Source organism: Hakea prostrata, chromosome 5 (genome assembly GCF_041222555.1).
Source record: "Hakea prostrata isolate BN-2017 chromosome 5, UWA_Hpros_2, whole genome shotgun sequence".
Lineage (NCBI taxonomy): Eukaryota > Viridiplantae > Streptophyta > Magnoliopsida > Proteales > Proteaceae > Hakea > Hakea prostrata.
The window spans coordinates 54344063-54370621 of record NC_142604.1 but is presented as its reverse complement, the minus strand read 5'-3'; the positions used below and the strand labels follow the sequence as shown (position 1 = coordinate 54370621).

General features: G+C 37.1%; 1 protein-coding gene across 2 annotated transcripts; it reads right to left on the bottom strand.

The window, feature by feature from the left end:
* Nucleotides 1–465: 465 nt before the first annotated feature.
* On the bottom strand, nucleotides 466–25627 carry LOC149016577 (O-fucosyltransferase 9-like). Of its 2 annotated transcripts, none has more exons than XM_089154683.1 (10): nucleotides 24806–25627; nucleotides 21610–21682; nucleotides 14954–15030; nucleotides 12762–12850; nucleotides 6783–6980; nucleotides 5896–6100; nucleotides 5623–5790; nucleotides 3862–4029; nucleotides 3385–3575; nucleotides 466–859 (listed from the first exon to the last, which is right to left on the bottom strand). In XM_089154683.1, the coding sequence occupies exons 1-10, from the start codon at nucleotides 25256–25258 to the stop codon at nucleotides 715–717; spliced, it is 1767 nt and encodes a 588-aa protein (XP_089010809.1). In that variant the 5' UTR covers nucleotides 25259–25627; the 3' UTR covers nucleotides 466–714. The 2 variants fall into 2 exon arrangements, with proteins under 2 accessions (XP_089010809.1, XP_089010810.1); XM_089154684.1 differs by having other exon boundaries at nucleotides 24869–25627.
* Nucleotides 25628–26559: the final 932 nt, after the last annotated feature.

Genomic DNA, 26559 nt, shown 5'->3' with positions numbered 1-26559 from the left:
TAATTTCAAACATTTCGGGTTTGTGAACCACGTAAAATTCTTGTGTGTTGATTGCATTTCTCTTTCATTCTTGTGATGGTTTGTTGTTATTTGCTTTGTGATTGTCTTCAACTTATTTACATAAGACCCTTGGTTTATTTTGTTCATTTAGGTGATTTGTTCAATTACCCGGTTTCTTGGATTGGGTCTTGTCTTCTACAGGGAGGATATACAGTTGGGTGGAGATGATCTGCACTTGCTTTGTCTCAATCAGCAGATTTTTTATTTATTTTTATTTAATATTCACAAGCAGATGATCTCGAATGCCAATCAATTCTCCCAAAAGAAGTCCTTAAGACACATTTAAAATATAGTTCAGTGAAGGCTTGCAGCAGAGATATATGGATGTCCAGGGTAGTTCTTAAAACGAATGGGCAGCAAAGAGTAACTCTTCAGTCTTTTATGGAAAAAAACATTACAGGAAATTTTATCATAATAATTAATCAGTTGCTGTGTCATATACAATGGGAGTTACCAGATTACAAATCCAAAGACAAGAGAATCAAAACCTTTACAATATGCTTCTCTTTCATTTGCAGAGACAGAAGAGAGAAGAATAAACAAAAAGAATTTGACAGCCAAATGGGGCTGATTGATGCTGCAAAACTTGCACTGGGAAAGAAATCTGCCAATTGTATGATGTATATCAAGAAAGAAAAATAAAAATTTGTTGCGTTACCTTTCCCCATTCTGACCTATATTACACATACAGTCTGGCATAGGAAAAGCGTATGAAGTGCTACTGGGTCTTTTCACTTCACTGCCAGTCAGATCACTATAAACAAGCATTTCTTGCATCTCACTCTTGAAGTCTTCCCATCTGCCATAATAACTAAATTGAGCTTTTCTCACAAGTCAATAAGTTGTTTTCTAGAAGAGGACGAAAACTTCAGTGCTCAAGGTGCCAAGTGAAAGCAACAATAGGCATGGAAAAGGTGTAATAGTATATAATACAGCATATTCTGAAAAGTAAAGTTAGGTTGTATTGCACCTTTGGTCCATAACAACAGAAAATTAGATTTTCAGGATATCAGTTTCAAGTATAAATGTGTATAATTGGTCCAATAAAGAGAACATTTTCTCCATTTTCTGCCTAAAAGCTCTACAAGAGCATATAGAGCTCTTTGCACTCACTTTCACTTGTTGGCTCTGATTTTTTCCAATTACTCCTTTGATTATGGAAATTATCCTCCCAACAACAGAAAGAAAGAATCTTTGATCCCGTTACGCACGCTTTTACTTGTTTTCTGTTTCAGTCACCACTTCATGCTGTAGGATCACTATCATCAATTGATACTCACCCTTTTATGTCTCTTACATATACATTAAACAAAATTGAGTGCCTTAATTGGGTGATGGCCAAAATTTTGACTTGCAATAGATTGCGGTTTTGAACTCAAATTTCCATGTGAAGCTTGCAATCAAGGGCTCTCTGCCTAACAGGAATTGCTGAAGATATACCACCAATCCAAAAGCTTGAACCATGCATTGTGTGAAGGATTCATAGACATATCAAGGGAAGCATGTCTCAGGGGTAACCAATGTGGGACTATTCCCCTAAAAGCAACCTCTCCACCCCCCCCCCCCAAACCTCTCCAAATTGAGGGCCAGGCCTTCCAAGTTCTTATCAAAACCAACATCAATGTGAAGTTCAATTTAGGTTTGGAATTAGGGAATGATGAATCTAGGGCTCGGCTGGTCAGATGGGCTGAAAATGAAGGAATGTAGGTGGCAATATAGGCATATGATCCTCTAAGTTTGGTCAGGTTTAGATTGCTAATATAGGAGATATGGGGTATCTAAGTTTTAGGAAGTCTGAGAATTCAAAATTAAAATAATAATAATAATAATAAACTGAAAGGGAATGGGGTGGGATATGCTGGCTGCACTTACATGGATGGAGGAGGCTTGTTTAATGATGTGGAGGAGATGGAATTGCCTGAGTGACTGCTGAATACAGTCATAGAGGAATCCCTGCTTGGCTTCACAAGAGGCCCTAACAATACACTTTGGAGATTCCTTACCAAAGCTAGAACACCATCTCGATGGACCAAGACACAGACTAAACTGAACAGCTGAACAGTATAAATCATAACTTGTAAATAATAACATGCAACAGATGGCTTTCATCCCTTGCGAATAATGAAATCCTAAGTGGACTTGAACTCTTAACTAAAGCTGAACATAAAAACTAGCTTGAACTGAAATTAAACACTTTCTTAAAATTTCTAATTGGACTTGGGTTTCATGATTCAACCCTTACAAGGACTCTCAATCAACTCCAATAAGAAATAATTAAATAGCATGCATCAGCCTCAATAAAGACTATTTAAATATTATGCATAGTGTCTAATAAGGATAAAAATCATATGCATAAACTCTAACAAGGATAAAAATAAAACCAAGTATAGGTAATTTTTGTACTCAACTCATGTACCCATGTTTTTGGTTCATTAAGTTGGTTGATTACAAAGAAAACCCATCCAATGGAGGTCCAATACCTATACGACCTAACCCTAGGCCTAATCAGAGGAAAAAAGAACCTAATTTGGGGTGGATTGCCATCACCCTCTCCCATTTTCACGCTTAGGCAGGTACACATGCACCAATGAACAGAGGCAGGTCCTGACACACCTGCAGAAAGATTGGATAAAGCCCGCTGAGTACCATGTGGATATCCAACCAAGAAGCACAAACCACCATTGGGTGGAGGGACAAGAGTTATATATGGGGACAGAGGTCTCAGGGGTAACCAACCTGGGACTATTTTCCAAACAACTCAAACTTATGGTTGAGAAGGGTTTCCAAAATCCATGCTGAGAGAAAGAGCACACAAGCCAGCTGGCCAGCGCCCAATGCTACAAGGTGGTCTACCTTGGGCTTCACTGTCAAGTATTTAAAGACATGGGCTGTGAAGAGAGTTGGCCTGAACATAAATGATCGTCTGAGAAATTTTATTGATTGAAGGTGAAGGAGTTGTTTGTTTGTGGGCCAATTATAGAGTAACACCATTTTGTTTTCTATTACAGGATCTATCAACTGCCAAATTTTATCCACAGTAAAATGGGAGTGTCAACCTGTGTGATTAGATACTCTTAATACTAAATAACAATCAAGTCAGAAGAGTTCAAGCCAACAAAATGATTGTCCATAAATTTTCAAATGTAAATGCGATCATCTCAGATATTTAGTAAAACTGACATCTACCGTATATTATTGGAGAAAACAAACTAGCTCAGATGTACAACTTTCCAAATTTGGAATGTATTACTCAAGCATACCATCGCAATTGAATAAAATGAATGAGAAAAGATATTTACACTGCATTTCATGATAAAATCTAACCTGATATTTGGGCTGTCAAACAGCAGGGCTAACTTTGTCTTGTTAGGCTTGATTGTCTTCGCATGTCCACCATAGAGGTAGCGTCTCTGACCTGTAACGAATTGAGCAAAGTTTCCACCTTGAGTTGTGACAAAAACTTCACTATGAAGGCACATTGTGTAATCAAGAGCTCCTAGTCTTGATGAGTGGCCCTGCATCACAAACTCCAAAACATTAGAGAACATCTACCTACTCCCTGTTAACATCATTTAGGGTTCCACAAAGAGGGAACAATGCGAAGTATGTCACATAAGTAGTAGTGCTCACCATGCCCATATTATTATATTTAAAAGTTTCAAATACTTGATGTGGAAGCTACATTGTATTGTGTAAGTATGCACATAAGTAGCAGTGCTCACCATACCCACTATTATTAGATTTAAAAGTTTCAAATACTTGATGTGGAAGCTACATTGTATGCCACAGCAGACGCAATACCTTAAATGGAAAAAGTTCATCAGGTGAGGCTAGGGTTTCCTTCATTTCTAAATGTGGAAACATCTGCCGAAGGGGGGCCAAATACTTTTCTGCCTTGTAGATTTTCCCAGCAGCTACATACACCGGGGTATTACTGTTGAAACCCATGCCCCTAAGCATCATTCCCACCTTCAATGACAAGAAAATTGGTTCAGTAACATGGTATTGGACAGAAAGATCAGTCTCAGCTTCAAGTTCAAGGCTTTGATTTTGATAATGAGTTCAGGTGCTTAGAGCTGGGGATAACTGGATGCAACAAAAAAGATGCTGATATACCTTTTCTTTGGAGAGGAATGAATAAATAAAATAAGGAAAAATGAGAAATTTTCTTGTAAAGAATATTTGCATGTCGAAGTTAAACATAGAAATGCTTCATCCCCATTTCAGTTGGACTAAGTGTATTCAATCATTAGGAAGGATCTAACGGTTTTACACAACCAATTAAATGTATTTTGTCTTACAAGTTGATCTTGCATAGAGATCCAAGCATATAAAAACAATCTATAAATGTTGAAAAAAATGAAAGCATCCTCCCAAGGCAATAGACCCCTATTATCCTACCTCATGAAGTTAATAAATCCTCTACACATGAACAAACAATAGAACTTTATTCTAGAACAAAGACATGCATCACCTGTCCAGAAATAGCAATGAGATGTTGACTAGGTTCAGCAAGGGTTCAAACAGAAACCAAAATAGAGCATTTGGAAAAGAAAGAAAATAAAAATTAACATATTTAATATACAATACTGGCAAGTTTTGTTTGAAGAAGTGATTAAGAATTGTATGAGGTGGTCAATGCTCTAACATCACCTTTGAGTCTGCATCCTGGATCAGATAGGGGGAGAAACCAATAGGCTCGAGGAGAGTAGGAAGCAAAAATTACATTCAAAAGGATTCAATAGAAAGTGAGACTAAGGAAGTAGGTAATTTTAAAATATAGAGGACTGAGTTTGAACACAAAATTAGTAAAGTTTGTCTTTCTCTGAAGGGGACTACAGAGTATGTCATGAAGTTCATAAAAGACTCAAGGAAAAGGAGAAAGGCAGCAAGAAATGTAAAAGCAGGCAATTAGATATTCTATATAAAAAAAAAATTGGTCCCTGCAGAAAGTATGAACCACTATAATGTTTGACTTCCCCAATTTTCCTTAATGTCATTCTGCAACTTCAGAATTGCACTTGCAGAGAATGTTTCACCATCTGATACCCTAAAGTTATTACATCAATTAAATTGTAGAGGAACATTTAATTATTCTAAGTATTAACAGTGAGGCATATCTGACACCAGGAAACATATCAACACCCACCCAGAACCAATGCAACCATAGACTGCAGTAGAAATTAACTTTCCTGGTGTGACTCATGAATAATCCAAAGGCATATTCTAGATATTCAAGTACTTTAGCATTCGGATCATGCTTCACAATTGAAGCAGTTCTCATTCCCTGGGTTTAACTTTTCCTCACCTCATTTTGGATAGGGTAGGATTTGATTAAAATTATCTTGCAAAGGAAGAAGTATTTACCAGAATAGGTGCATTGTGTTCAACATTACTACAGGCACTCAAGCAGCAGTATATCTTAATCAGATGCCAAAATGTTAAAAAGATGTAACCTCAACTAGACACTATTTTTATGGATTCTAGATCTCTCTTAGAATAAACATTTTGAACGTAAGATCGATGTCAATATTCATAAGAACCAAATTTGAATATCTGTACCTCCAGAGGAGTTAATGGGCATTTTCCATTCATCCGAATATCGCCTGGGTTTGTTATTCGACCAGGTTTCCTAAATTTTCCTCTCCAACTTTTTTCTCTAGCAATATCCATTTCATGTTTCTCTTCCACAGTGCCATCATAAGTACAGCAAGAAAATGCAACCATGTCCTATACAAATAGAAGATTCACATTCAGACATAATCTGGAAGAAGAATAAAAACAAGAATTCATGATACAGCCTATATATTCAGAGTCAAATGTGACAAATAACACCTTTTCAAACCGGAGATGAACTGAAACATACTTTCCATCAGTAATGGAACTATTCATAACCATCCGGTCAACCATACTTTCTGCCAAAACTCTTATTGGTTCTGAAAACCTTAATGCTTCATAATTAGCCAAACATCTAAGGCCTTCGACACTTGATGGAACTGAATGGGCCAATCTACTGGAGAAAGGAGCAATACGTACTACACTGTACAACAAAATATCAAAATCCATAGAAGTTATATAGAAGCAAAATAATATAAACTTATTCACAAAGGAAATTACTCTTCAATTAGTAATTTCAAAAGCTGAAATGTCTTATTTGATGTAGAAACAAATATATGATACAAAACAAGGTTAATCTTCACAATGATCAAATGTACAACAAAGAATTTTCAGTAGTCATTTTGACCTTTCGTTGTTAGCAAAATAAATATATTAGGAGTCAAATGGGATGAGATATGGAGACAAATACATCCACAATGTGAACCGAAAAATAAGGTTCACAAAAATAATGGTTAACTCTGACTGTAAACCTAAAGAGAATAAATGAAACAGTGTATCGGGTAAAAATGGAATAAAGACGAAGAAGCATCAGCAAAGACTTCTCATAACAATATAATATGAGAATAATATTGAACCCTACTACGATAACAAAGTCAAATGACATAAACGCCCATATGGTGTTAAATCTCACTAAGATTTATTTATTTGTAAAGAACCAAAAACAACAATTTTTCAGGGGGAAGAAAATCCAACAGAAGCAAGATCCCACATGGTTAGAGTTCTCCTAATCCTAGCTACAAGGCTTCCAGTATAATTTGTCACAAGAAGAAGTCAAGTTTCAATGCAACAAACAGTACGGCAAATGAAAGGAATTAATATTTTACCCACTCTGCAACAACTTTGGAAGGACTTTTTGCAGATAGTAAGTTGGACTAGACCGTGCTTTAACTCTTAAATTCTTGATGTTGGTTATATTGTTGTCAAACTGGTGAAGTATATCTTCTGGGACCTCTTTGATCACATTTACATGTTTTCTGAGTGCTGATATAAAGAACTTCTCATCGAATACCTCCCCAAATTTGCTGCAGAAAATTTGAAGAAAAATACATATATGTGTAATTTATTCAAAACTTAGCTGCAGAAATGTGAATTCCCAGAGATTAAACACGAATGTGCACTTCTTGTGCCTTTTACCTTGACAAAGAACAAAAGCAATTGGTTAGCATTTGTTTAACATGGATAACATGGAAAAAGAATAAAAACTGACCTAAAAAGTATTACTCAAAACATATCACTTTGCAGAAATTATTCAAAACAAAAGCACTATAGTGTAATTGATAGAAACCAAGACTAGATGTTACACCTTAATAATATTGACAGCATTAAATCTAGTATTTTTCTTCATTTACTTCAAAGTATGGGCTAGAAATCAATCAAATTTCCAACAGGATTGTGTTTCCAGATCACCCGATCTATGATTTATTTGCCCCCAGAAATGAAGCTAAGAGAGAAAAGCAAGCACACAGAAAAATGAAATAAAATCTTTATGAGAATCTGAGCACAACAGAAGGGGGGAACTAACTAGAAGATAGCTAAGGATAGAGAAAGGAAGAGTAGAGATCCTGATCATGCTAGATGTATTATAAGTTAAAAAGGTAAAGTACCAATTAGGGATGAAGTTATTGAGAAGAGACAGGAAGGTTATTTCTACTGCCTACTAAGTTCTAACAGATGACACTTCAAGTAACAGCATTTTGGAAAGATATGTAGTGAAAAACAGGGGTGTTCCAAGTATTTAAAAAATAAAATAAATAATAAAAAAAAAAGAGCCTTGGAACATGATGAGGTAGACAAGGCATGAGGATCAGATGAGATCCCAATACAAGTGTGGAAAATCTTAGGACTTTTGGTTTACTTGGCTAACCAAGTTGTGAAAAAAATTATGAGAACAAGAAACATGACAGACGAATGGAGGAAAAGCATTACAATTCTGAATTACAAAAATTAAGGTGGCTCAAAATTGCAATAACCATAGAGCATAAAACTACAATGAGTCAATCAATGAATGTATGGGAGAGCTATTGAAACCCACCTAAGACAAAAGCTACTACTAAGAAGAACCAATTTGGTTTTATGCCAACTCCACCACAAAAGGTATTTACTTGCGGACTCTAATGGAAAAATTAGAGATAGCACGAAGGATCCATATTGACCTAGAAAAATCTTACGACATAGTCCTCAGGGAGTTAATCTCACAAGTACTAGATTGAAGAGAAGTGTTTCAAGTAAATAGGTGGACATAATCAAAGATATGCATGATGTGCAACAACAAGGTAATAGGGGACAGAATAGAGAAGAAGAGAACAAGAAAGAAACCTCAAAAGGCTCAGAGTTGTAGCAAGGGAAGAGAGAGAAGAAAACTCATAAGAAGAAAAGAAGGGGGGGAAGAGAGAGAGAGAGAGGAGGAAATGTACCAAGCTCAAGCCTTAATTCATCTTTTCTACTCTTCCCTCAATAAACTGATTACAAGTGTCCAAACAATAACAGAACATACTTCAATAAGAAAACAACAGTAGGACTCTTCACAATTTAAAACTAACTAAAATTGATCCTACTAGGACTTTTAGCAATCTAAAACTAACTGGGGAAAAAGAAAAAAAAAACTAACTAAAACTGACCCTAAATATCCTATCCAAATAAAAAATTTTGATTAAATCTCAATAAATAAAATAATAAAATCCTACAGTATCTTTAAAACTCCCTAGCAAAACCGCATCTCCTACTTTATCTCCTTGCAAGCTGGACTTGGGCCCACCAAATACAAAGAATACTCCCCTAGGTTACTGTTAACATCACTGTAGCGTGAATAGAAAGATATTTTTCACTCGATCGGCACCAAGAAAACAGGATTCGATCAGTTGCTGCAGCATTGTTGGTCAAAATCACTGAGAAAATAAGAGTAAAAAAAAACAAAGCAAGTGATATAACAGATAGAAAGATCTCAGCGAGCTGAAGGAAAGTAGGGAAAAGACACAAGAAGGTAGAAGAGTCAGAGAGAGAGAGAAGAGATTTACCCAAGTTTGGACTTTGATACCACTTAATGGGGGACAGAATAGAAAAGAAGAAAATAAGAAAGAAACTTGAGAAGACTCAAATTGTAGCAGGGAAGAGAGATAAGAACACTTACAACAAGAAGAAGAAGAGAAGAGGAGAGAGAGAAGGTAAGGTTGCAAACATACAGAGCTGAAGCTTTAATTCTTCTTTTCCATTCCCCCCTCAATAAGCTGATTACAATAAGAAAACGACTAAAACTGATCCCATAAAGGACTTTTAGCAATTAAAACTAACTAACTGGTCCTAAACATCCTATCCAAATTAAGAATCAGATTACATAATTATCCCAACAAATAAATAATAAAATCCTATATTATCCTTAAAACTCTTATGCGATACAGCATCTCCTACTTTATCCATTCACAAGCTGCACTTGGGGCCCACAAAATAGGATGAATAATCTCCTAGGCTACTGTTCAACTTACGTGGTGCAAAAGTAACTGATTATGCTGCATAACAAGGGCAACTAGTGAATTCTCAAATATAGTAGGTTACATTAAGGATAAAATTTGAGCCCTGAATTGTTTATGTTTACTGTGAAAGATTTAACCAAAAACATTTAGGTTCTACGATGTATGCTATCTGCTGATGATATATTTTTTTTTTTTTGGATGAATATAAAAATACATTATAAAATCCCAAAGGGAAAGAAAGTACAGAGGGAAATAGAGGGGAGGGCAACCAGACTAAGATTATCTGGAAGACACAAGCAAAGAGCTCTCAAGACCTCAGGTAACAACAATGTGTTTGTTCCTTAGGTTATCTACAAGGGGCTTGTGATACAAAAAAAGGATCATGAAACTAACATCATTACAAATGGGCTTTCCAAATCTGATCCACTGAGCAAGATTTGGTGGTCCATCTGCGAAAGTTGCACTCCATCCAAATGTATGAGATGCTAGCCCCCCAAGTAAGCTTCTCAATAGTGTTAGCAATCTTAAAGCCTCCAAAAGTAGAACCAATCCAGCGACATCCTAAATCCGAGGGGCTGAGGGTGTCTAGATCTAGACCAAATAGAGGAGAGGGTAAAAAGCCAAATGGAGTGGGCAAAAGGGCAAGCAAAGATTAGGTAGGGGGTGGTTTCATGACTTCATCAGTTGGGCAAAAGATACAAGGTTGGGAGGGTAGAAATGAACCAAAGGATGAGGAAGTCTTGGGTTGGAAGGCAAACGGAAAGAGCTCTCCAAATGGTGAAGGCATGGCAAGGGATATAGCCTTTAAACCAAGAAAGATTGGACCATGGCACTGGGGTGAGGGGCTACAAATATGGTTCCAGGCAGAGACAGAGGAGAAGAGGGAGGTTTTTGGGAGGAAGCCAAACGAGATGGTCGTAGGGCAGGTAATCAAGGGATGGGGGAGGAGAGACCACACACCGGCAATCTCAAGGGGAAAGGGAGAGGAGGGGACCATGTTACGGCGAAGGAAGTGAGAGAGAGGCCAGAGTTAGCGATGCTTGAGAAGTAGACTGCCCTGGCTCCAACAACATGAAATAGAATGCCTGGGGGAGCTAAGGATCGAGCCAAAATGAGATATTGGAACCATCAGCAATTTTAAAGGAGACAGCAGAGAGGGCAATAGGTTGAAGAGAAAGGAGCTTGTGCCAAGTCCAAAAAGGGTTGGAAGTGGTGGAGGCAGTCCAAAACGAGTTGTTCTTGAGAAGGTAAGAATAGACCTAGTTGACCCAAATGGTTTTCTCCTAAGAGGAGATTCTCTAGATGAGTTTGAGGAGCCCAAACATATTGAAATCCTTAATTCTGCAGATGCCAAGGCCACCTTTCAATTTGGGTCTACAGACTTTGGACCAGATAATGGGGTGGAGGAATCTATGGTTTCTTGACCTTTATCAGATAAAGCTACTAAAGAGGGCTTCAATGGAGTGGATGGTGGATTTGGGGAGGGCAGAGACACCACTTCAATATATCTAGGAGGCTAGGAGAACCGATTTGATCAATTACAACCTACATACATACAAAAGGATATTGCTTTTCCACAATTGCAACTTTCTTAGGTTAAGGTCAAGCATGGGGGTACAGTGGTGGGCACAAAGACGGGCAGGGATAAGGGGAAGATCAAGATACTTGACAAGAAAGGAGCCAAGAGAGAAGCCCAAGAGCTGGAGGAGGGAAGAAGATAAGGTGTCAGAGACTCCAGAAAGAAAGATTTTTAGACTTGAAAAGGCTGGTCCAGAGGCTAAAAAGGGCTTCAAAGAGGTAAACAGAGGACATAATAGAGGAGATGGAGGTGGAGCTCACTTTGCAGTAGACCTTAAGGTCATTTGCAAAGGCAAGACGGGATTGAAAAGCAAGGTCTACACAGTGACCCATCTAGCTGGCATGACAGGCATAAGACTGAGTAGTCTGGACCACCTAACCAACACATCTGGACCATTGCGATTGCCCAGAACAATCCAAACAATGATGGCCAACTTAAATCCATGAGTATGTAATATATAGGATTCAACATGCTAAATATGAGATGGAATATGTTGGTTTCAACAGAAGGAACTACCAGTCAGAATGCAGGCATGCAGCATGCAGCAAGTTCACAAAAATAAAAAGGGGTAGCATTACACCAAACAACCCACTGGATAGCAGATGCAAAACCCTAGGAGCTCTCTGTTGCAGGCTGTCTGTTTAAGAAGTTTGTACTAAGTCAGGCATAACAAAGGTTGTTCTATTCAACCCATGATAATGCTTTTAGTAATCAAAATCATATTTGTCCAATGCCAATTCCTGGTCAAACCCCTTACTGGTGTATTGGCATTGACCAAGAAAAAGAAAAACCACTTTTACTGGAAAAAGGGGAAACCCATCCGCAGATCAGCAATGAATTGGCCAAGAACAATACCGATCTTTTTAACTATGCCCTGTGATTCAATTATAACTTACTGATCATTTAGTGTTCCAATCACAAATATCTATCACTTATTATCAGATCCTGATGTATTAACAGATCACAGTAACAACAGCTACCTAGCACAGCTGGTGATGTTGTGGTGCGCCAAGTCCATGCTCACTGTGAGCTTGGGAAGTCTTGAGTTTGAGCCCTTCCAACAACCCTTACCTATCGTCCCGGGGGGGGGGACTAAAGAGGACTGCAGCCCTCTCAAGAGTCTACAACCAAAGGTATGAATTCTCAAAAGTACTCATCAGAGCTGAGGCAGACACAGAGAGAGAGAGAGAGAGAGAGAGTTGTTTTCTGCGATATTCGGTGAACAAAAGCGAGATATAAATTATAGAGTATGTGATATGTTAGGGAGGATAGAAGCTAGAGAAAAAGCTTATCTCTCCTCTTTTCCAGAACCAGTCCAAATCAGTAAATAGAAAGATATAACAGAATGTTCTTCCCACATCATAGATAGCAAGTCTGATAAAGAGTATCTCCACAAATTTGAACCAAGGTGGAAGTTATCTCCTAGGCCCCCTCCTAGTTCCAACAATGAGCAACAAACAAATGAGCCAATGTTTTGTCATTGATAAATTTTGACATCAAGTGTATGGAAATAGAATTTCTGGAGATTATGAATATCAACAGAGCAACGTAGGAATGTAGCAACATGTAAGCAATTAATAAGTAAATTTTAAATGTCTTGGTGTGTTTACGACTCAAATATAAGTCGGATAGAGAAAGCAGATAACTGATCTTCAGCAGAATACATTATGGTCTAGTAGAAATATACTTGTAAATTCAAGAGACTAGAATAAACAAGTGCAAAAACAATAGAAAACAAAACTAGCATTGAGTGCCACCTGTAATCCTGCCAAACACTATTATAATGAAATATGGGAGCAACAAGGGTAGCATTTAGTAACCCCGCCACAGCCACTGCATCACATATCTGAATCAAATACAGCATTCATTAAATGAATTAGATGTTCTTGGATAATATCCATTTTGTACATTATATGTGTCAAAAATTCAGTACTAGAAAAAGGCTAACTTTATTTCAACATATTTTCAGATATTGAACTTTAGTGCATCAATTCCAATAGCATCCTAATTAAGTGCATGACATATTGATGGATTTAAAGATTGGTATAGATGCAACTTATATAAATCAGCATTGAATGGTCAGATGTCAATTATCAAAGATCCCACTCAACTTTGACCTTGAAATTACTTAGTTGAGCTCTTTTTCCATGGATCCCAACCACTTTTAAGCGCAAAATTAAACATACTTAGGCCACCCAGTATTGAACAAAAGTAAACCCTGCTTAAGCGCAAAAATAAACTTACTGAGGCATAAAACTTAATACTTGAACAAATGTGCTTCGCATATGATAGAATCTCACTACAAAATAATAGAAATAAAAAATTATCATTTCTATGTACATGCTATGTGCCTAATAAGGCCCAATTTGATGCATGGGAGCTAAACCATGGGATTGGTTAAAATGCTTGACTCAACTCGTTCCATCAGCTTCAGAGCTTTTAGTGCATTGGGAAAGTACATAACATTTGGTATTACAGCTTGCACCATGTCAACAATTCAAATTAGAGAAAGGGCTACCTAGGAGAAGGGGTAGCTGGAGTAGAGTGAAAGCTAGCAAGAAAGGGCTACCTGCTGCAGAAAAAAATTAAAAAAAAAAAAGAAGCAAGCAAAGTGCAGCTGCTTGAAGAAGGCTACCTACCGCCAAAGTGTGAGCTGCCTAGAGTGAGAGCCATCAAACAGGACGACTGCAAAAGCATGGTAGTATGTTACATGCCTAATGGGGCCCAATTTGGTGTGTGAGCACTAAATTGGGCCAGCCTAGTGTGGGATAGGTTAAAAGGTTTGACTCAACTCATTTCATCAACTTCGGAACACAATACATCACATCATAGATTACTTCCCCCATTGCAACTAGATTGTTGAAATATTTGTCATGTTTAGGTGGGGAAATAAAAAGTGCTCTGATATCCTTCAATAGATAATGGCAATGCTGCAAGTAACAAGGCCAAGGCCAAGGCAAAGAAGGCCTCTACATGAAATAACTAAAAGGATGGATCTGAGTGAGGGCTCAAAGGAGTATGTTAGAAGACCAATTTGGAGGAATAACTAGGACCTAGAATATGTTTAAGTTGACATCTACCAATATGTTGAGTTGGACTTTAAGCAGTACTTCAAGCATACCATGACATGGCCGCATTTTGTCATGCAACCTAAGGAATGGTTCCATCAGTGGCAAAAATGTTCTAGAGATGTTATGGCTCTGTGGAACTCTACATGATTATGACAGGTATAGACGTGTCAATAGTAGTACTTGTACTGAGATAGGCATAGGGTTTAGTGTTATTGATGACACTTGCTGACATTTGTGTACTATTAAATGGTTATTATTAAATGATTATTATTCATTCATTTTGAATCATATCCCAATTGCTTTTATTGGACTTTGGTGTTTTCTAGTACTAAATTATGAGTAGAATAAGTTATATTAGGAAAATGGTACAAAGGACTACAGCATATAGTAAGTCAATAACAACCTATAGTCGAAGCCAAACTGTTGGATATGTTTTCTGAAGTTCAAATGTATTAGGGTTTCTCTGAAGTTTCAGCCAAGATATAGCCAATTTTTACCACCGAAGTGGCCAACCAAGACTTTTAGCTGAAACATACAAAATTTTGGTAAAAATTGACCCAAAATATGAAATATTTTGATTCTGGCTCAGGCTGGAATACAGTTCTAAACGAAAATTTTGAATTATGCTCAATCCTATGCTTTGAAAAACAGTTTAGTATTGTATTGGCTGAAAATGGAAATTCTAATCCATTGTCAAAACACAATCTGGCAGGAATTTTTAGTACTTTCCAGCACTTTGTGTATGACGCTTTGTGCTGAAAACCCAATGTTTTCCTTCTTGTAAACAAAAAGCAGAAAAGGGACAGATAAAAATATAGAAAGACAGTCACTGAATATCAAAAGTCAGGCACCAATTTACTATTAAAAGTATCACATACAGATAAGCGTTGTTGATTAAAACCACCGTTTGCTTCAATAATGAGGAAGCCATTTGATCTTCGCAATTTTGAGAAACCTAAATGCCAGAAAAATAAAATTCATTAAGAAATAACAGGAAGAAACTAGAACTAAGTATTTGACTAGGCCCAAAAAAAAAAGGAGAAGAGAAAGAAGATATTTATGGGTATTCAGGTGGTAATTGCCAATGACAGTCAATATTCAAGCTCCGGCTGCACATTTGATACAGTTGCGATATATATTCTAGCTATTACAACAAAATACATGCTCCAAAGTCATAATTTCATCCATATCACGTAGAGCTAAATACTCATGAGCTTGAGGTAGATAAATAGAGAATTTCAATGTCTCTTAATTAAGTTTCAATGCTACTATACTGCCACCCATAGATTTTCAGCTACCAGTTCTAGTTGCTGTTTCATCATTTGGCTCTAATTACTAAAACTAGGTTAGTAGAGCTGCTAGTTAATTACTGTGTTAAGATCCAACCTAACCAATTGTTTCTAAAAAAAGTAGTGGTTTTTGCAACTACAATCTCAATTATCGAGGCATGTGGTGTGTTCTGGTGGATCGGGACCAGAGTAAGTTATTTTTGAAATTCTAAAAACCCCAGATAAATATATGACCAAGCAGTAACTTTTGAGAATTAGTTACTCTATGAGTCTTCAACAACTCCTTAAGATCTATGATTATTGCAGAGTTGATTTCGGAAAAATTCTAAGGCTATCCACTTGAAAATAAATTACATGGTTTTATGTAACCACATCGTAGACCTAGGCTTATCAATTTGGTCTAAATTTTGAAGCTCTTACAAGAGTATAACAAGATAAAGTTGCAGATCATATGGAAATATACTTTCTACAAAATGAATTTTTGTTTGTCAACTCAATGGTGGTGTTATGTCTGCCTCAAAGTCTTGTGCCTACATTGAAGATTTGACTTGCTCTGACATATTTGGGTGGTAATTTGGATTTTTTTTTTTTTTTTTTGGGGGGGGGGGGGGGGGGGGGATGTCGGCTGATAGGACCAAGGCTCCAAGCCCAGAGCTTATCACTGAGTTTGTTGGGGGCATGAAGATGAAGCCCCTGAAATACCATAAGACCTTGCTTGATGTATCAATTTGTTTACCTTTCTTTTGTAAAGCACAAGTGAGATTTGGGGTTTCAAACTAAGGGTTTTAGCGGGAGCTTGTAACACCATCTTGGGTGAACTTAAGAGATCCCGTTGTATCTTCTTTTGTTACCTAGAGAAAACATCTTCCCATTTGCCTATGGTTGTAGCACATTGCATTGGAGTGTGAACCACATTAAACCTTTTGTCTTCTTCAATCTGTTTTCTTTTCTGTTTGCTATTCATTGGTCAGTTCTAAAGATGGGACCATGGGAACCATTATGTCAGCCTACGGTTCTTGTATCCAATTCAAAGATTGACCTGCTCCTGCATATTTTGTTGGCAATCTGACAGATACTCTCTGAGATGAGTGATGGGCTCCATGCTTCAGCTGACCCAATTCAATGGATTGACCCATTTTGAATGAGTATTACTATGCTTTACATCTTCTTGCAAGGCACAATTGAGATTTGGGTTTTTTGACTAAGGGTGCTGGGGGAGAACTTAAACAACTGTTTTAGCCATTCTTGAGAGATCCCATTGCAACTTTCATACATTACATGATGAAAACATATTGAGCTTTGCCATGGAGCATTTGCTGTGTGAACTATGTAAGAACTCTGTTTAATCTTACTTTGTGTTCGTCTGTGGTCATGTTTTCTTTGGTATTTCCTTCTAAAGAATAAAAGTATTTTACAAGCTTGTAATAAGCAACAAAAAACACCAACTTAGATACATGTGATAGTATTGTTGGAGTAAAGGAAACTTTACTGAGGATGAAAATAGATGAGGTAGTAGGCCCATATGGTATCCAATGAAGATTCAGAAGTGCTCAGGAATCAGCTGAATAACTTGGCTCACTTTATTTTTTAGTCGATTGTGAGCACAAGAACTCTAGATGTAGATGCATAATGGTTCTAGTTATAAAATAATGATGACACTCAAAGCATTAATGACTTTAAAAGAAAGAATTTAATGACCTTACCATGAAATTACAGAAGAGAGTAACTAAAACCCAACAGAGAAAGAAACTACTAATTCAGACAAACAACTTGGTCTTATGCTATGAAGGTCAATCACACAGGATATTTCTTTCCTTAGCAGGCTTATGGAAATATTTAGAGCATAAGAACTAAGATAGAAATCCATATGGTTTTTACTGACTCAGAAAAGTTTATGATAGAAGCCATAAAGACTTAATTTGGCAAGTGTTAGTGAAGAAAACTGATTCAAGTTAACATGTGGACGTGGTTAAAGGTATTTATAACATTGAGATGACAGATATTTATAACATTGATATGACTATTAAGAACTGTGTGGGAAGGATAGGGTAGTGAATTCCTAACCAAATTGTTTAAGGATTGGGGCTCTACAGCTCATATTTGTTTGCGGTGATCATAGGTGAGCTGACTAGAGTCAAGATAAGATCCCCTAGGTGCCTTTTCTACAAAATATAGGGATGTTTTAAAACAAACATCAAGAAATCACGAATTGAAATAGAAAGAAATGATAGAACACAAAGATTTAATGTGGTTCACACACCAATGCAGTATGTTATGCCAATGGGCAAAGAAGAACTTTCTACCATGTAGGGAAAAAAAAAGGATGGAGACCTCTTAACCAATCGCCAAAACATGTCACAAGAACTCTCACCCAAAACCCTAAGGCAAAAAATCCCAAATCTCTCAATGGCCTAATAGGCAAACATCGGTAGATATTTATAGATTTTAATCAGTTAAAAGGGTCGATACATCGGGCCACCATAAACTGAGATCGGTGATGGGCTCCAAGCTCTCTGCTTCCATCACAAATCTCCAAAATCAAGTCATTCGGGTTGCCCTCCGAAATATGTTGGTGTTGGTCCATCTTCGAAGTCAGGAATAAGAACTCAAGTCACAACATAACAGACGAATGTAAGTTGGGCCATGGACACTAACCTTGGAACCATAAGGTAAAGGATTGGTAGAACAAAAATGGAGTATACGGTGCCTAATGTACAATATGCATGTAAAATGAAAATTTTGGTACCCATATCTAATCATAAACAAATAAACAAAAATGAAGATGAAGAATTCACAAAGAATTAGAATAGGGTAGATTAATTGGAGAGATGCATCTATAATGTTGTATACTTTTAAAACTCAAAGGAAATTATACAGGACAATATGCAGACAGCAATGTTATACGGAATGAACAAACTTAGTAAAGCTGAAATGAGGATGTTAAGGTGTGTCAAGTCTATTGTAATTTCTCTCCTTTCGATAAGCATGCTGTGTTACTCCTACCAGCAGGTTGTTATGAGGTTTGTTCTTTTAGCTAAGGTTACTATGTGTTCGGAATGCAGCAGAGCAAAGATTTGCAAAAGAGAATCAAAGGAGATCGCACAGACACAAAACAAAGACTCACAAGGTTCACCGAAGGTGGGCTACATCCACGTCCCAGCAATAAATTATGATTCAAGCCCTAACCTTATATATACAGTGTCTCGCACAGTACAATTTAAAGAACTCAGATACCCTAAATTACAAAATTGCCCCTAGAAATTGCGCAAGAATCACTAGTATCTCTTGGATTAAGTTGAGACCAGGCTTCACCGATAACAGCTTGGTCCTATTTTATACTAACATTGGATAATCCTGCCTTTTTCATTATTCTGAACTTATAAATAAAGATGCTGATCACGCTAGGACCATTAAGCCTAGTGTAAGTTTCTTGTTTATTCTTCCCGTTAATCTCTTCATCTCTGCTTTCTCTTACTTCTCTTCAACTCATACTCCAATTGACTGTTTGATGATCCAATACTATGACATGGTGGAGTGGTATAACTGGGGAAGATAAGTTTAAGAACTGATATATCATAGAAGAGATAGGAGTAAATCCGAACTGTTACAAGTAGCAAAGAACTCATTCAATATGCATGGACATGTGCAATATAGTCCTTTGAATGCTCCAGTATGGAGGAGAGATTCACCGCAGATGACAGAGCTAAAAGAGACAGTCTTCAGTTTATAGCTTTGAATAGAGCTCATTGAAGAAAAAGGATCAATTAGTAGATCCCATTTAGTTGGGATAGGGCAGAGTTGAACTCAATGATGGGATTTCAAGGTACAGAGGAATGACATAAGGACTAGTTACATGTATAACTTTCAGAAGAACTCATTAGAGAAATTGGATTGATAAAACAAACCCAATTAAGTTGAAAAAGGCTGAGTTAGATTGCACAAAGTTGAAGTCAAAGATAAGATTTTGTAGCCAAAGAAAGTATATTGTAGACTTGCTACCTGGAACAGGATTTACCAGGCTGTCATCCAAGAGATACTTCTCTGGAAGTTTCTACTGACTCAAGGATAAAGAAGGGGAGAACCTGTTGATAAGGGACACTATTAGCGACAGGTAGAAGAGCTAATCTACATATCTCATCCATGAACTGACACTGCTGCAGCAGTTAGTATTGTGAGTCAGTTCATGCATGATCACATTCCAATCATGTGTCCACCATCCTCTGAATTCTTCATTATCAAAAGTCAGCTCTAGGAAAAGGTGCTGTCTTGCCCCCCTGTGATCATATCCATGTTGAAGCTTAAACCAATGCAAACTGGGAAGGATCACATGATCGGAAGCTCACTTCAGGATATTGTACTTTTGTTGGTGGGAATCTGGTTACTTGGCGAAGTAATTAGCAAAACGTTGTTGCAATATCTAGTGCTGAAGCAGAGTTCTGAGCTGTGGAGCAAGGGGTCTGTGAATTATTATGGTTACGTGGTCCCCTAGAAAATCCAGGAGTGCTAGTACCTCTTCCTATTATTCTTTGTTATAACAACAAAGACACTATAAGCATTGCCCATAATTCAGTGCGACATGACAAGACAAAGCCTGTGGAGATTGCCAAGCATTTCATAAAGGAGTTGAAAAGCAGCATAATCTATATGTCATTTGTGAAGTCTGAAGATAATAGTAGATGTCGTCACCAAAGGGTTACTTGGACACTTATTTCATCCTATTGTTACCAAGTTGGCATGTGTGATATCCATGCCCCAACTTGAGGGGAAGTGCTAAGAAGGATAAATTGTCCCTCTAGAGCTAGCGCCATAGTCGAGAGAGACACAATCCCTCTCCTATTCCTTGTAGGACTTCATATTTGAATGTGTTTTTTATTAGTTTAATTTCCTATTCTGTTTTAGACTAGTTTCCTAATCAGTCTAGGTTAGTTTTTCTATTCCTACTTGTTCTTGTATTTCTTTTCCTACTCAGAGTAGGACTTACTCAAGTTCTAACTATAAAATACTCCAGTGGGGCCAATGAATAAACACAATTCTCTGAAATTATCTCTCGTACTTATATCATGTTACAACAAGTTCACGGAAGTGGTCCAGCTTGAATGAAGCTAACTCATAGACTATCTTTTCAGGTAGGGGGTTCATAGATTTGAATTTTCTTGGATTCTGTACTAGAGGATTTATTGTTTATGAATGCTATCGACTAACAGAGAGAGCTTTGTGAGAGTTTTTAGACTATTCATTATGAATCCTCTTCACGGCTGATGCAGCCATCATCCAATTCATGATCTCTCCCATGTTGGTGGTCCCACATGAGTACCTTTTCCAGTCAACAACCCTGCAGAAATTCAACTTTGTTGGAGCTGTTGTTCCATATATTTGATTGGTACAACACTTTCCAATCTTCAGCATGAAAATTGAAACAAAATGAACTAGTAAAGGCATTGACTTTCCAATCTTCAGCATGAAAATTGAAACAAAATGAACTGGTAAAGGCATTGACATTTTTCCTCCAAATCCCTTTATCCTTGTTAACTAAATCTAGAATGTACCCACTTAACTTTCAAATAACCCAACTCTTTTCTTTTGTTGCCCTTGGATGAAAGTCTAACATGAAACTACATTCAGAATTTACCCAATATGTCCTCACTAAAGGGGTGTACCCAGGCACAAGGCGTGCTCCCACCACTGCAGGGTCTGGGGAAGCTGATGATTTACACAGCTTTAGCATCGTTTCACAGAGAGGTTTTTCCAGGTCATAATGATTGCCTTAGCATTGCGCCAAAGCCCAGCCTAAACAGACCGAAAATCCATGAGTTGCCCAACCATTTTATAAATGCTCAATAAGCAAAAATTTAACTATAGGTTCAAGCATACCAGAAATAATTGGAGTGAGAAATCATGCAACCAAAGGAATGACATAGCTAACAAACACCAAAAGTAACAATTACAAAATAAAATAAGATGTGGTTTAGTTTTTCTGTCAAAGAATCATCTCAATGGCATCCTTTTCAATAAAGAAAAATAAGAGGTTGAAAGTTTCTTGTCCATATAAAAAAAGAAATCAAGACACCTGAAAGTAAACCAAAGATATTGGTAAATAAAGTAGCAATTTACGCCTCAAACAACACCTTGATTAAAATAATGGACACAAAATAATTAAGATCATGGAGGTAAGCTGCCTAGAGTATTTATGGATTAAACAAAATCATGCTTAGGTGAACTCAAAATATTAGATGTGACACTTAAACCTGTTTGTGGAAGATTTTTGCTAACGCAAGGTACCCAGCATTTGTCTGGTTCTCGATGCCATATCGTCATTAACTGCACAAATTGAATATTTTTTCAACTTCCAAGTCCTTCATTTGAGTAATGGGAACAAACAGAAAAACTAGTCAAGTAATGATGATTCACCTGAAGAATGCAGTCAGAACAATAGCAAAGAGCACAAACCAAAATATAAGATTCAGAATTAGGAATCTGAGTTATTCATGGTACCAAATTCAACAAAGGCAAACTTTGGAATTTGTTGCTTGTATTTTTCATAATTTACTGAATTGAGGGACAACAAAATTTTTAATAAAATTTTAGACTCAATGTCACAAATAGTTAAGTTTTTTTTTTGGTAATATATATATATATATATATATATAACACCCCAAAGGGAAAGGATACAAGAGAGGGGAAGAGAGGGAGCACTTCCAAGCTAAGCTAGCCTAGAAGAATACAACAGAGGATTATCTAGGCCCCAGATAACAACAGTATGCCTATTCCTTGGGATATCTACAAGAGGTTTGTGAGGCAAGAGAGAGAAGATGGAGTTAACTTCATTGCAAATGGCCTTCTAAATCTGATCCTAGGATCTAGATTTGGGAGTCCATCAGCGTAAGTTACACTATGGGCCACTAGTTACACAAGTCTATGCTCATGGAAGGCCTGCTGGGTAGTTAAGCCAGCAACTGAATAGTACAATAATAAACATATTTTACTTATTAAAAAAATATATTTTCCATGGTAGGCTGAATTTTATATCCCCAAAGAATCAAGGAGACTGACAAGAGAATGAACAAACTCAATAGAATATCTTCTTACATTCAAGACCCAAATCATTATTTACATATTCAAGTCCTCAAAGCACTGCCCAAGTGTCCAGGCTCTTTCAGGGGACCAAGGCAACAGAATGCCTAGTTGATAATTAGGAGTTCGTGCTGATTTGTATTTCATTGCTTTATTTTTATAAATATGCAAATGTTGTATTTTATGCTCTGTTCATCGTTAGCTGATTTTCTCATATCCGGTAATTAGTAGAATAGTTCTATCCCATTGAATTGCTAAGGCTTCTATCTAGCAAACAAGCATACTTATTACTACAATATTATGTATAATCGTGTTCTGAATCCTTTTTTTATTTTTTTTCACCAACAGATCATTTGAATTAAAAAAAGGAACAAAGTATGTACATATGTAAGATGACAATGTGGCTCCTTTGCCAGATTTCTCTTTTATTGCCCTCATTATTGAAGTTAAAAATTACAGACTTACCCACGGGAGGCATGTACATACATGTTCCTTATGCATGTCACAAAGGTGAATACCTAACCACATAGGGGCTCCCTTAAAAGCCTTGGGTCACTTAGTAGCCTTGACAATTATGATTTGCCTTTTGCCTCCTTTCCAACACCAATCTGGAAAAGAAGCAATGAGAAGAGGAAAAAAGGGTGGAGGCTTCAGTTGTCTGCTACCTTAATGATACCTTTCCAGGTTCCAACACCTTATGATAGATACCCTCAGACGCTCCCCAGATAACAGGACCCAAACTCTACAAGCCCCATATAAGCCATAAATTATTCTTCCTTAAAACCAAAATCTCCATAGTCCGTTACATCAGAAGGTCTTTGAAAAGCCCCATACACATTTGGGAGGCAAACTATACCAAGTTTAACCACTAATGCAAAAGAAGAATAGAATGACAATAAAGTACCTTCAGATAAGTAGATGCATTTCCATCCAAGCTGGACTTTTAATAACCGTCACACTTTTATTTGTTTTCTGCAATTTTAGAACCCTTGCTACACCTGCCAGTGATGTAATTAAAGTTGGCAGACCACAGTTTAGATCTGCAACTTTGGCCACAGAAGCAAGTCATGTGAAGCATACTGCTCCAGACTGGACAACTGATATAAGGACAGAACTTAATCATATTAATCACACTAAGGGGCACACCTCCCCATCTCTTTCAACAGCCCTGATTTTAGGGCAAAGAAAATTCATTCTTATACAGTTAAGCATGTTCATAACTTAATTTGCCTCCTCCCTGATACACTGTTCATGACAATATATCAGCTAGCAAGTCAATACTGGATTTGGTTAAATGGCAATTTGCAACATTCATTACATTTGTAGGTGAATCAACCAAGTTAACAATATTGATTCATCCCCTCAGCAAAGCAGAAGAAAATCGTTTGAGGTCATATGTACAAGGGAACTAAGATGATAAGATATCATCTTAGTCCTGTACAATTAGGTGACTACTACCTCAATGATTTCAATCAAACACTAAGTCTGACCTTCAACACATACTCTGGCCAGAGCTCACAACTGGTCACCAGATAAAGAAACCCATTGCTCTCTTCCATAGGCCCCAGCTAATATCTCAGAGGATGGTTTTCCTAAAGCATAGTAGAGATCAGATTCAGTCAAGCTAGTTCTACAAATTTAAATCCAAATAGTCCAGATAATAACAACAATATACTCTGAGCCACCTCTTCAAAAATTAGAAGCAACCGCAATTCAATCCTATGTTAACATATAGCAGTGGACAGCCAGCTTTAAGTCCTGCCTTTCGAAAAACTCTGCTACGGGGTAGCTTCCAGCAGACAAGCTTGGATCAACATAATCTGTGCAACTTTGTGGACATCACCAAATGGAGATTAATTCATTACTGAAGAGGAACTAGGGTTGAGGACAATTTCCTAGGGTGGGGTGGAAGAGAGGGGTTAGTCACCAGCAATCATGATTTGTCTCTGACAAGGCAGAAGCTGAAATGTTTAACCTCTACCAACTTCATGTTAACCGATTATTTAGGTGCCTGAATTTTGTCTCCTCAATTGGATTTCTCCTAGTGTCACTGGTCATATACTTCCTAATTGGGTTATCTTTAACTGTTGAAGAAAATAAAGAACATGAACCAACTCCATTATTTCTTAACAGCATATTAACATCATTTTCTTATTATATGATAACTATCACTCACTTATCTACCATGCAGGTCCCAGGAATCCTAATCATTTATTCAGTGAGAAAATTAATCAATCTGTAATTTCAAAAACATATTTCAAAGCAGGAAAGAAAAACTAAAGAACTAGTAAACCCATTAATCTTGACGCATTATCAATAACAAAAAGGGCAAAACTCAAGAATGAAGGAATCTTTTTTCAAGAAAGTTACCATGACATAGAAAGAAGAGTGGAATTCATGATGAAATGACTTAAGCAGAAGTGAAATGCTTACAGCATTGGAGCTACAGTTATCATCAAGCTGCATAAATCGCCAGAGCTTCTCAAAAACCTGAGGACTTCGATAAGTTGAACCAGGAGGAGGCGAAGGCTGAGGATAATAAACCACAACCCCCTGAGGATTTGAAGCCTGAAAACTTGAAGAACGCTTATACAGCCTCCATGAAAAGTACAGAAGCGGAATAATAAACAGAAGCCGCCGTTTGTAAACAAGCTGGGATAGACAGGTATAAGCTAACTTCCCCCAAAATGACATCTGCTGCTGCAGCTGCTGCCTCCGAGGACGACGACGGGTTCTTGACGATGGAAGAAACATGGAGGTCTGTGTCGGAGCAGACACCGGAAGAGAAGCCCCTTCGTCACCAAGATTGCTATTCCCGTGCATGGCTGCGGTGAGGCGGTTCTTCTGAGTCTTAACAACTAAGTAAATATCACACTGATCAAGTTCTGATGATTCTTTCTCCAATTCTTCCACCACAAGCACCAATCAAACGAAACCCACATTACTAAAAGAAGCGATAGAAAATGCTCTCCATCTGAACCCAGTACAAAGAAAGCGGTAAAGAATCAGTCAGAGCAGCAATGGCTATAACTAAGCAAGAAACCAAGTTCAGCTTACAGAGAAGCTCAAACTTTCAGTTCAGATGCACAATAAACAAGGTAATTAATTTCTGAAACTGAGAAAAGAACTTTTTCTTGATCAATTCGACGGCACAGAGGGAATAAATGGAATTTAATGGACTCTTCGGGAGCGGCAAAGGAGAAAACAAGAGCTGAGTCTCTGACAAGCGTAGCGAGGTAAAGGAGGGAATTTTCAACCAATAATAGATTGCCAGCTCAGCAACTCGCATAACTGTGGGACCGATGACCTATGCGGCGTTTACCGTTAGGGGCGCTCCAGCCAGCAGACTCCCCCCATGCATGCTGGAGTGTTGACAACTTGACATACATAACTGCTTGAATTTTTTTAGTAAATCTCGATTCAAAAAAAAAAGTGTTTATATAGTTAATTTCATCTTCTTCATGTTTTTATCAAAAAAAAAATATTCATCCATATCTTCCTCATTTTAATGAAAAGTAAAATGCTAATTATGCAGGTTTTTTTTTTTTTGGTAAAAAAATGTCATTATGCGCTTAACACCCTCAACAATGACAGGGACACTAGTAGTTTCTTAAAGTACAAGGTTCACTGTGTAATTAAGCTATAATACGTGAGAACATCAATAAAAATTCTTTTTATCTATTTGAAAATTTTATAGTGTCAATCCCTGAGCTACCTAATTTATTAGTTAGACACCCTCATAACATATCGGAGACACTCCCTACTCTTTGGAAATCAAAGTTAAAAAATGATGTAAATGAGTTAAACTTTTCAAAAGACAAGAATATCTTTGAACAACAACCTTATATTCGAATCATGTTTATCTTCTTCTACCGTCTGCAACCGCATTTCTTCCATTCTTTCATATTCATGATTTCTATTCTTGAATGAACAAACTTTTTGTTTTGTCCCTTTGTTTTCTTCTTCCTTTAGAATGATAATATTAAAAATAGATAAATAAAAATTAATTTTATTAATAATAAGAAAATTAATTGATAAATTAAATACCTTAAGAGTGTCACTAATATTAGGAGATAACCCAAAGGTAACGCCCAAAATTTTCCTATTTATTTACTTTCAAACCT

Excerpts from the sequence above, each read along its gene's own strand:
- LOC149016577 (XM_089154683.1), bottom strand. The coding sequence starts at position 25,258 with ATGCACGGGAATAGCAATCTTGGTGACGAAGGGGCTTCTCTTCCGGTG. Across the intron at positions 4,030-5,622 it reads GCCCATTAACTCCTCTGGAG|GTGGGAATGATGCTTAGGGG; the intron begins GTACAGATATTC and ends TTGTCATTGAAG. Across the intron at positions 3,576-3,861 it reads ATGAACTTTTTCCATTTAAG|GGCCACTCATCAAGACTAGG; the intron begins GTATTGCGTCTG and ends TTTGTGATGCAG.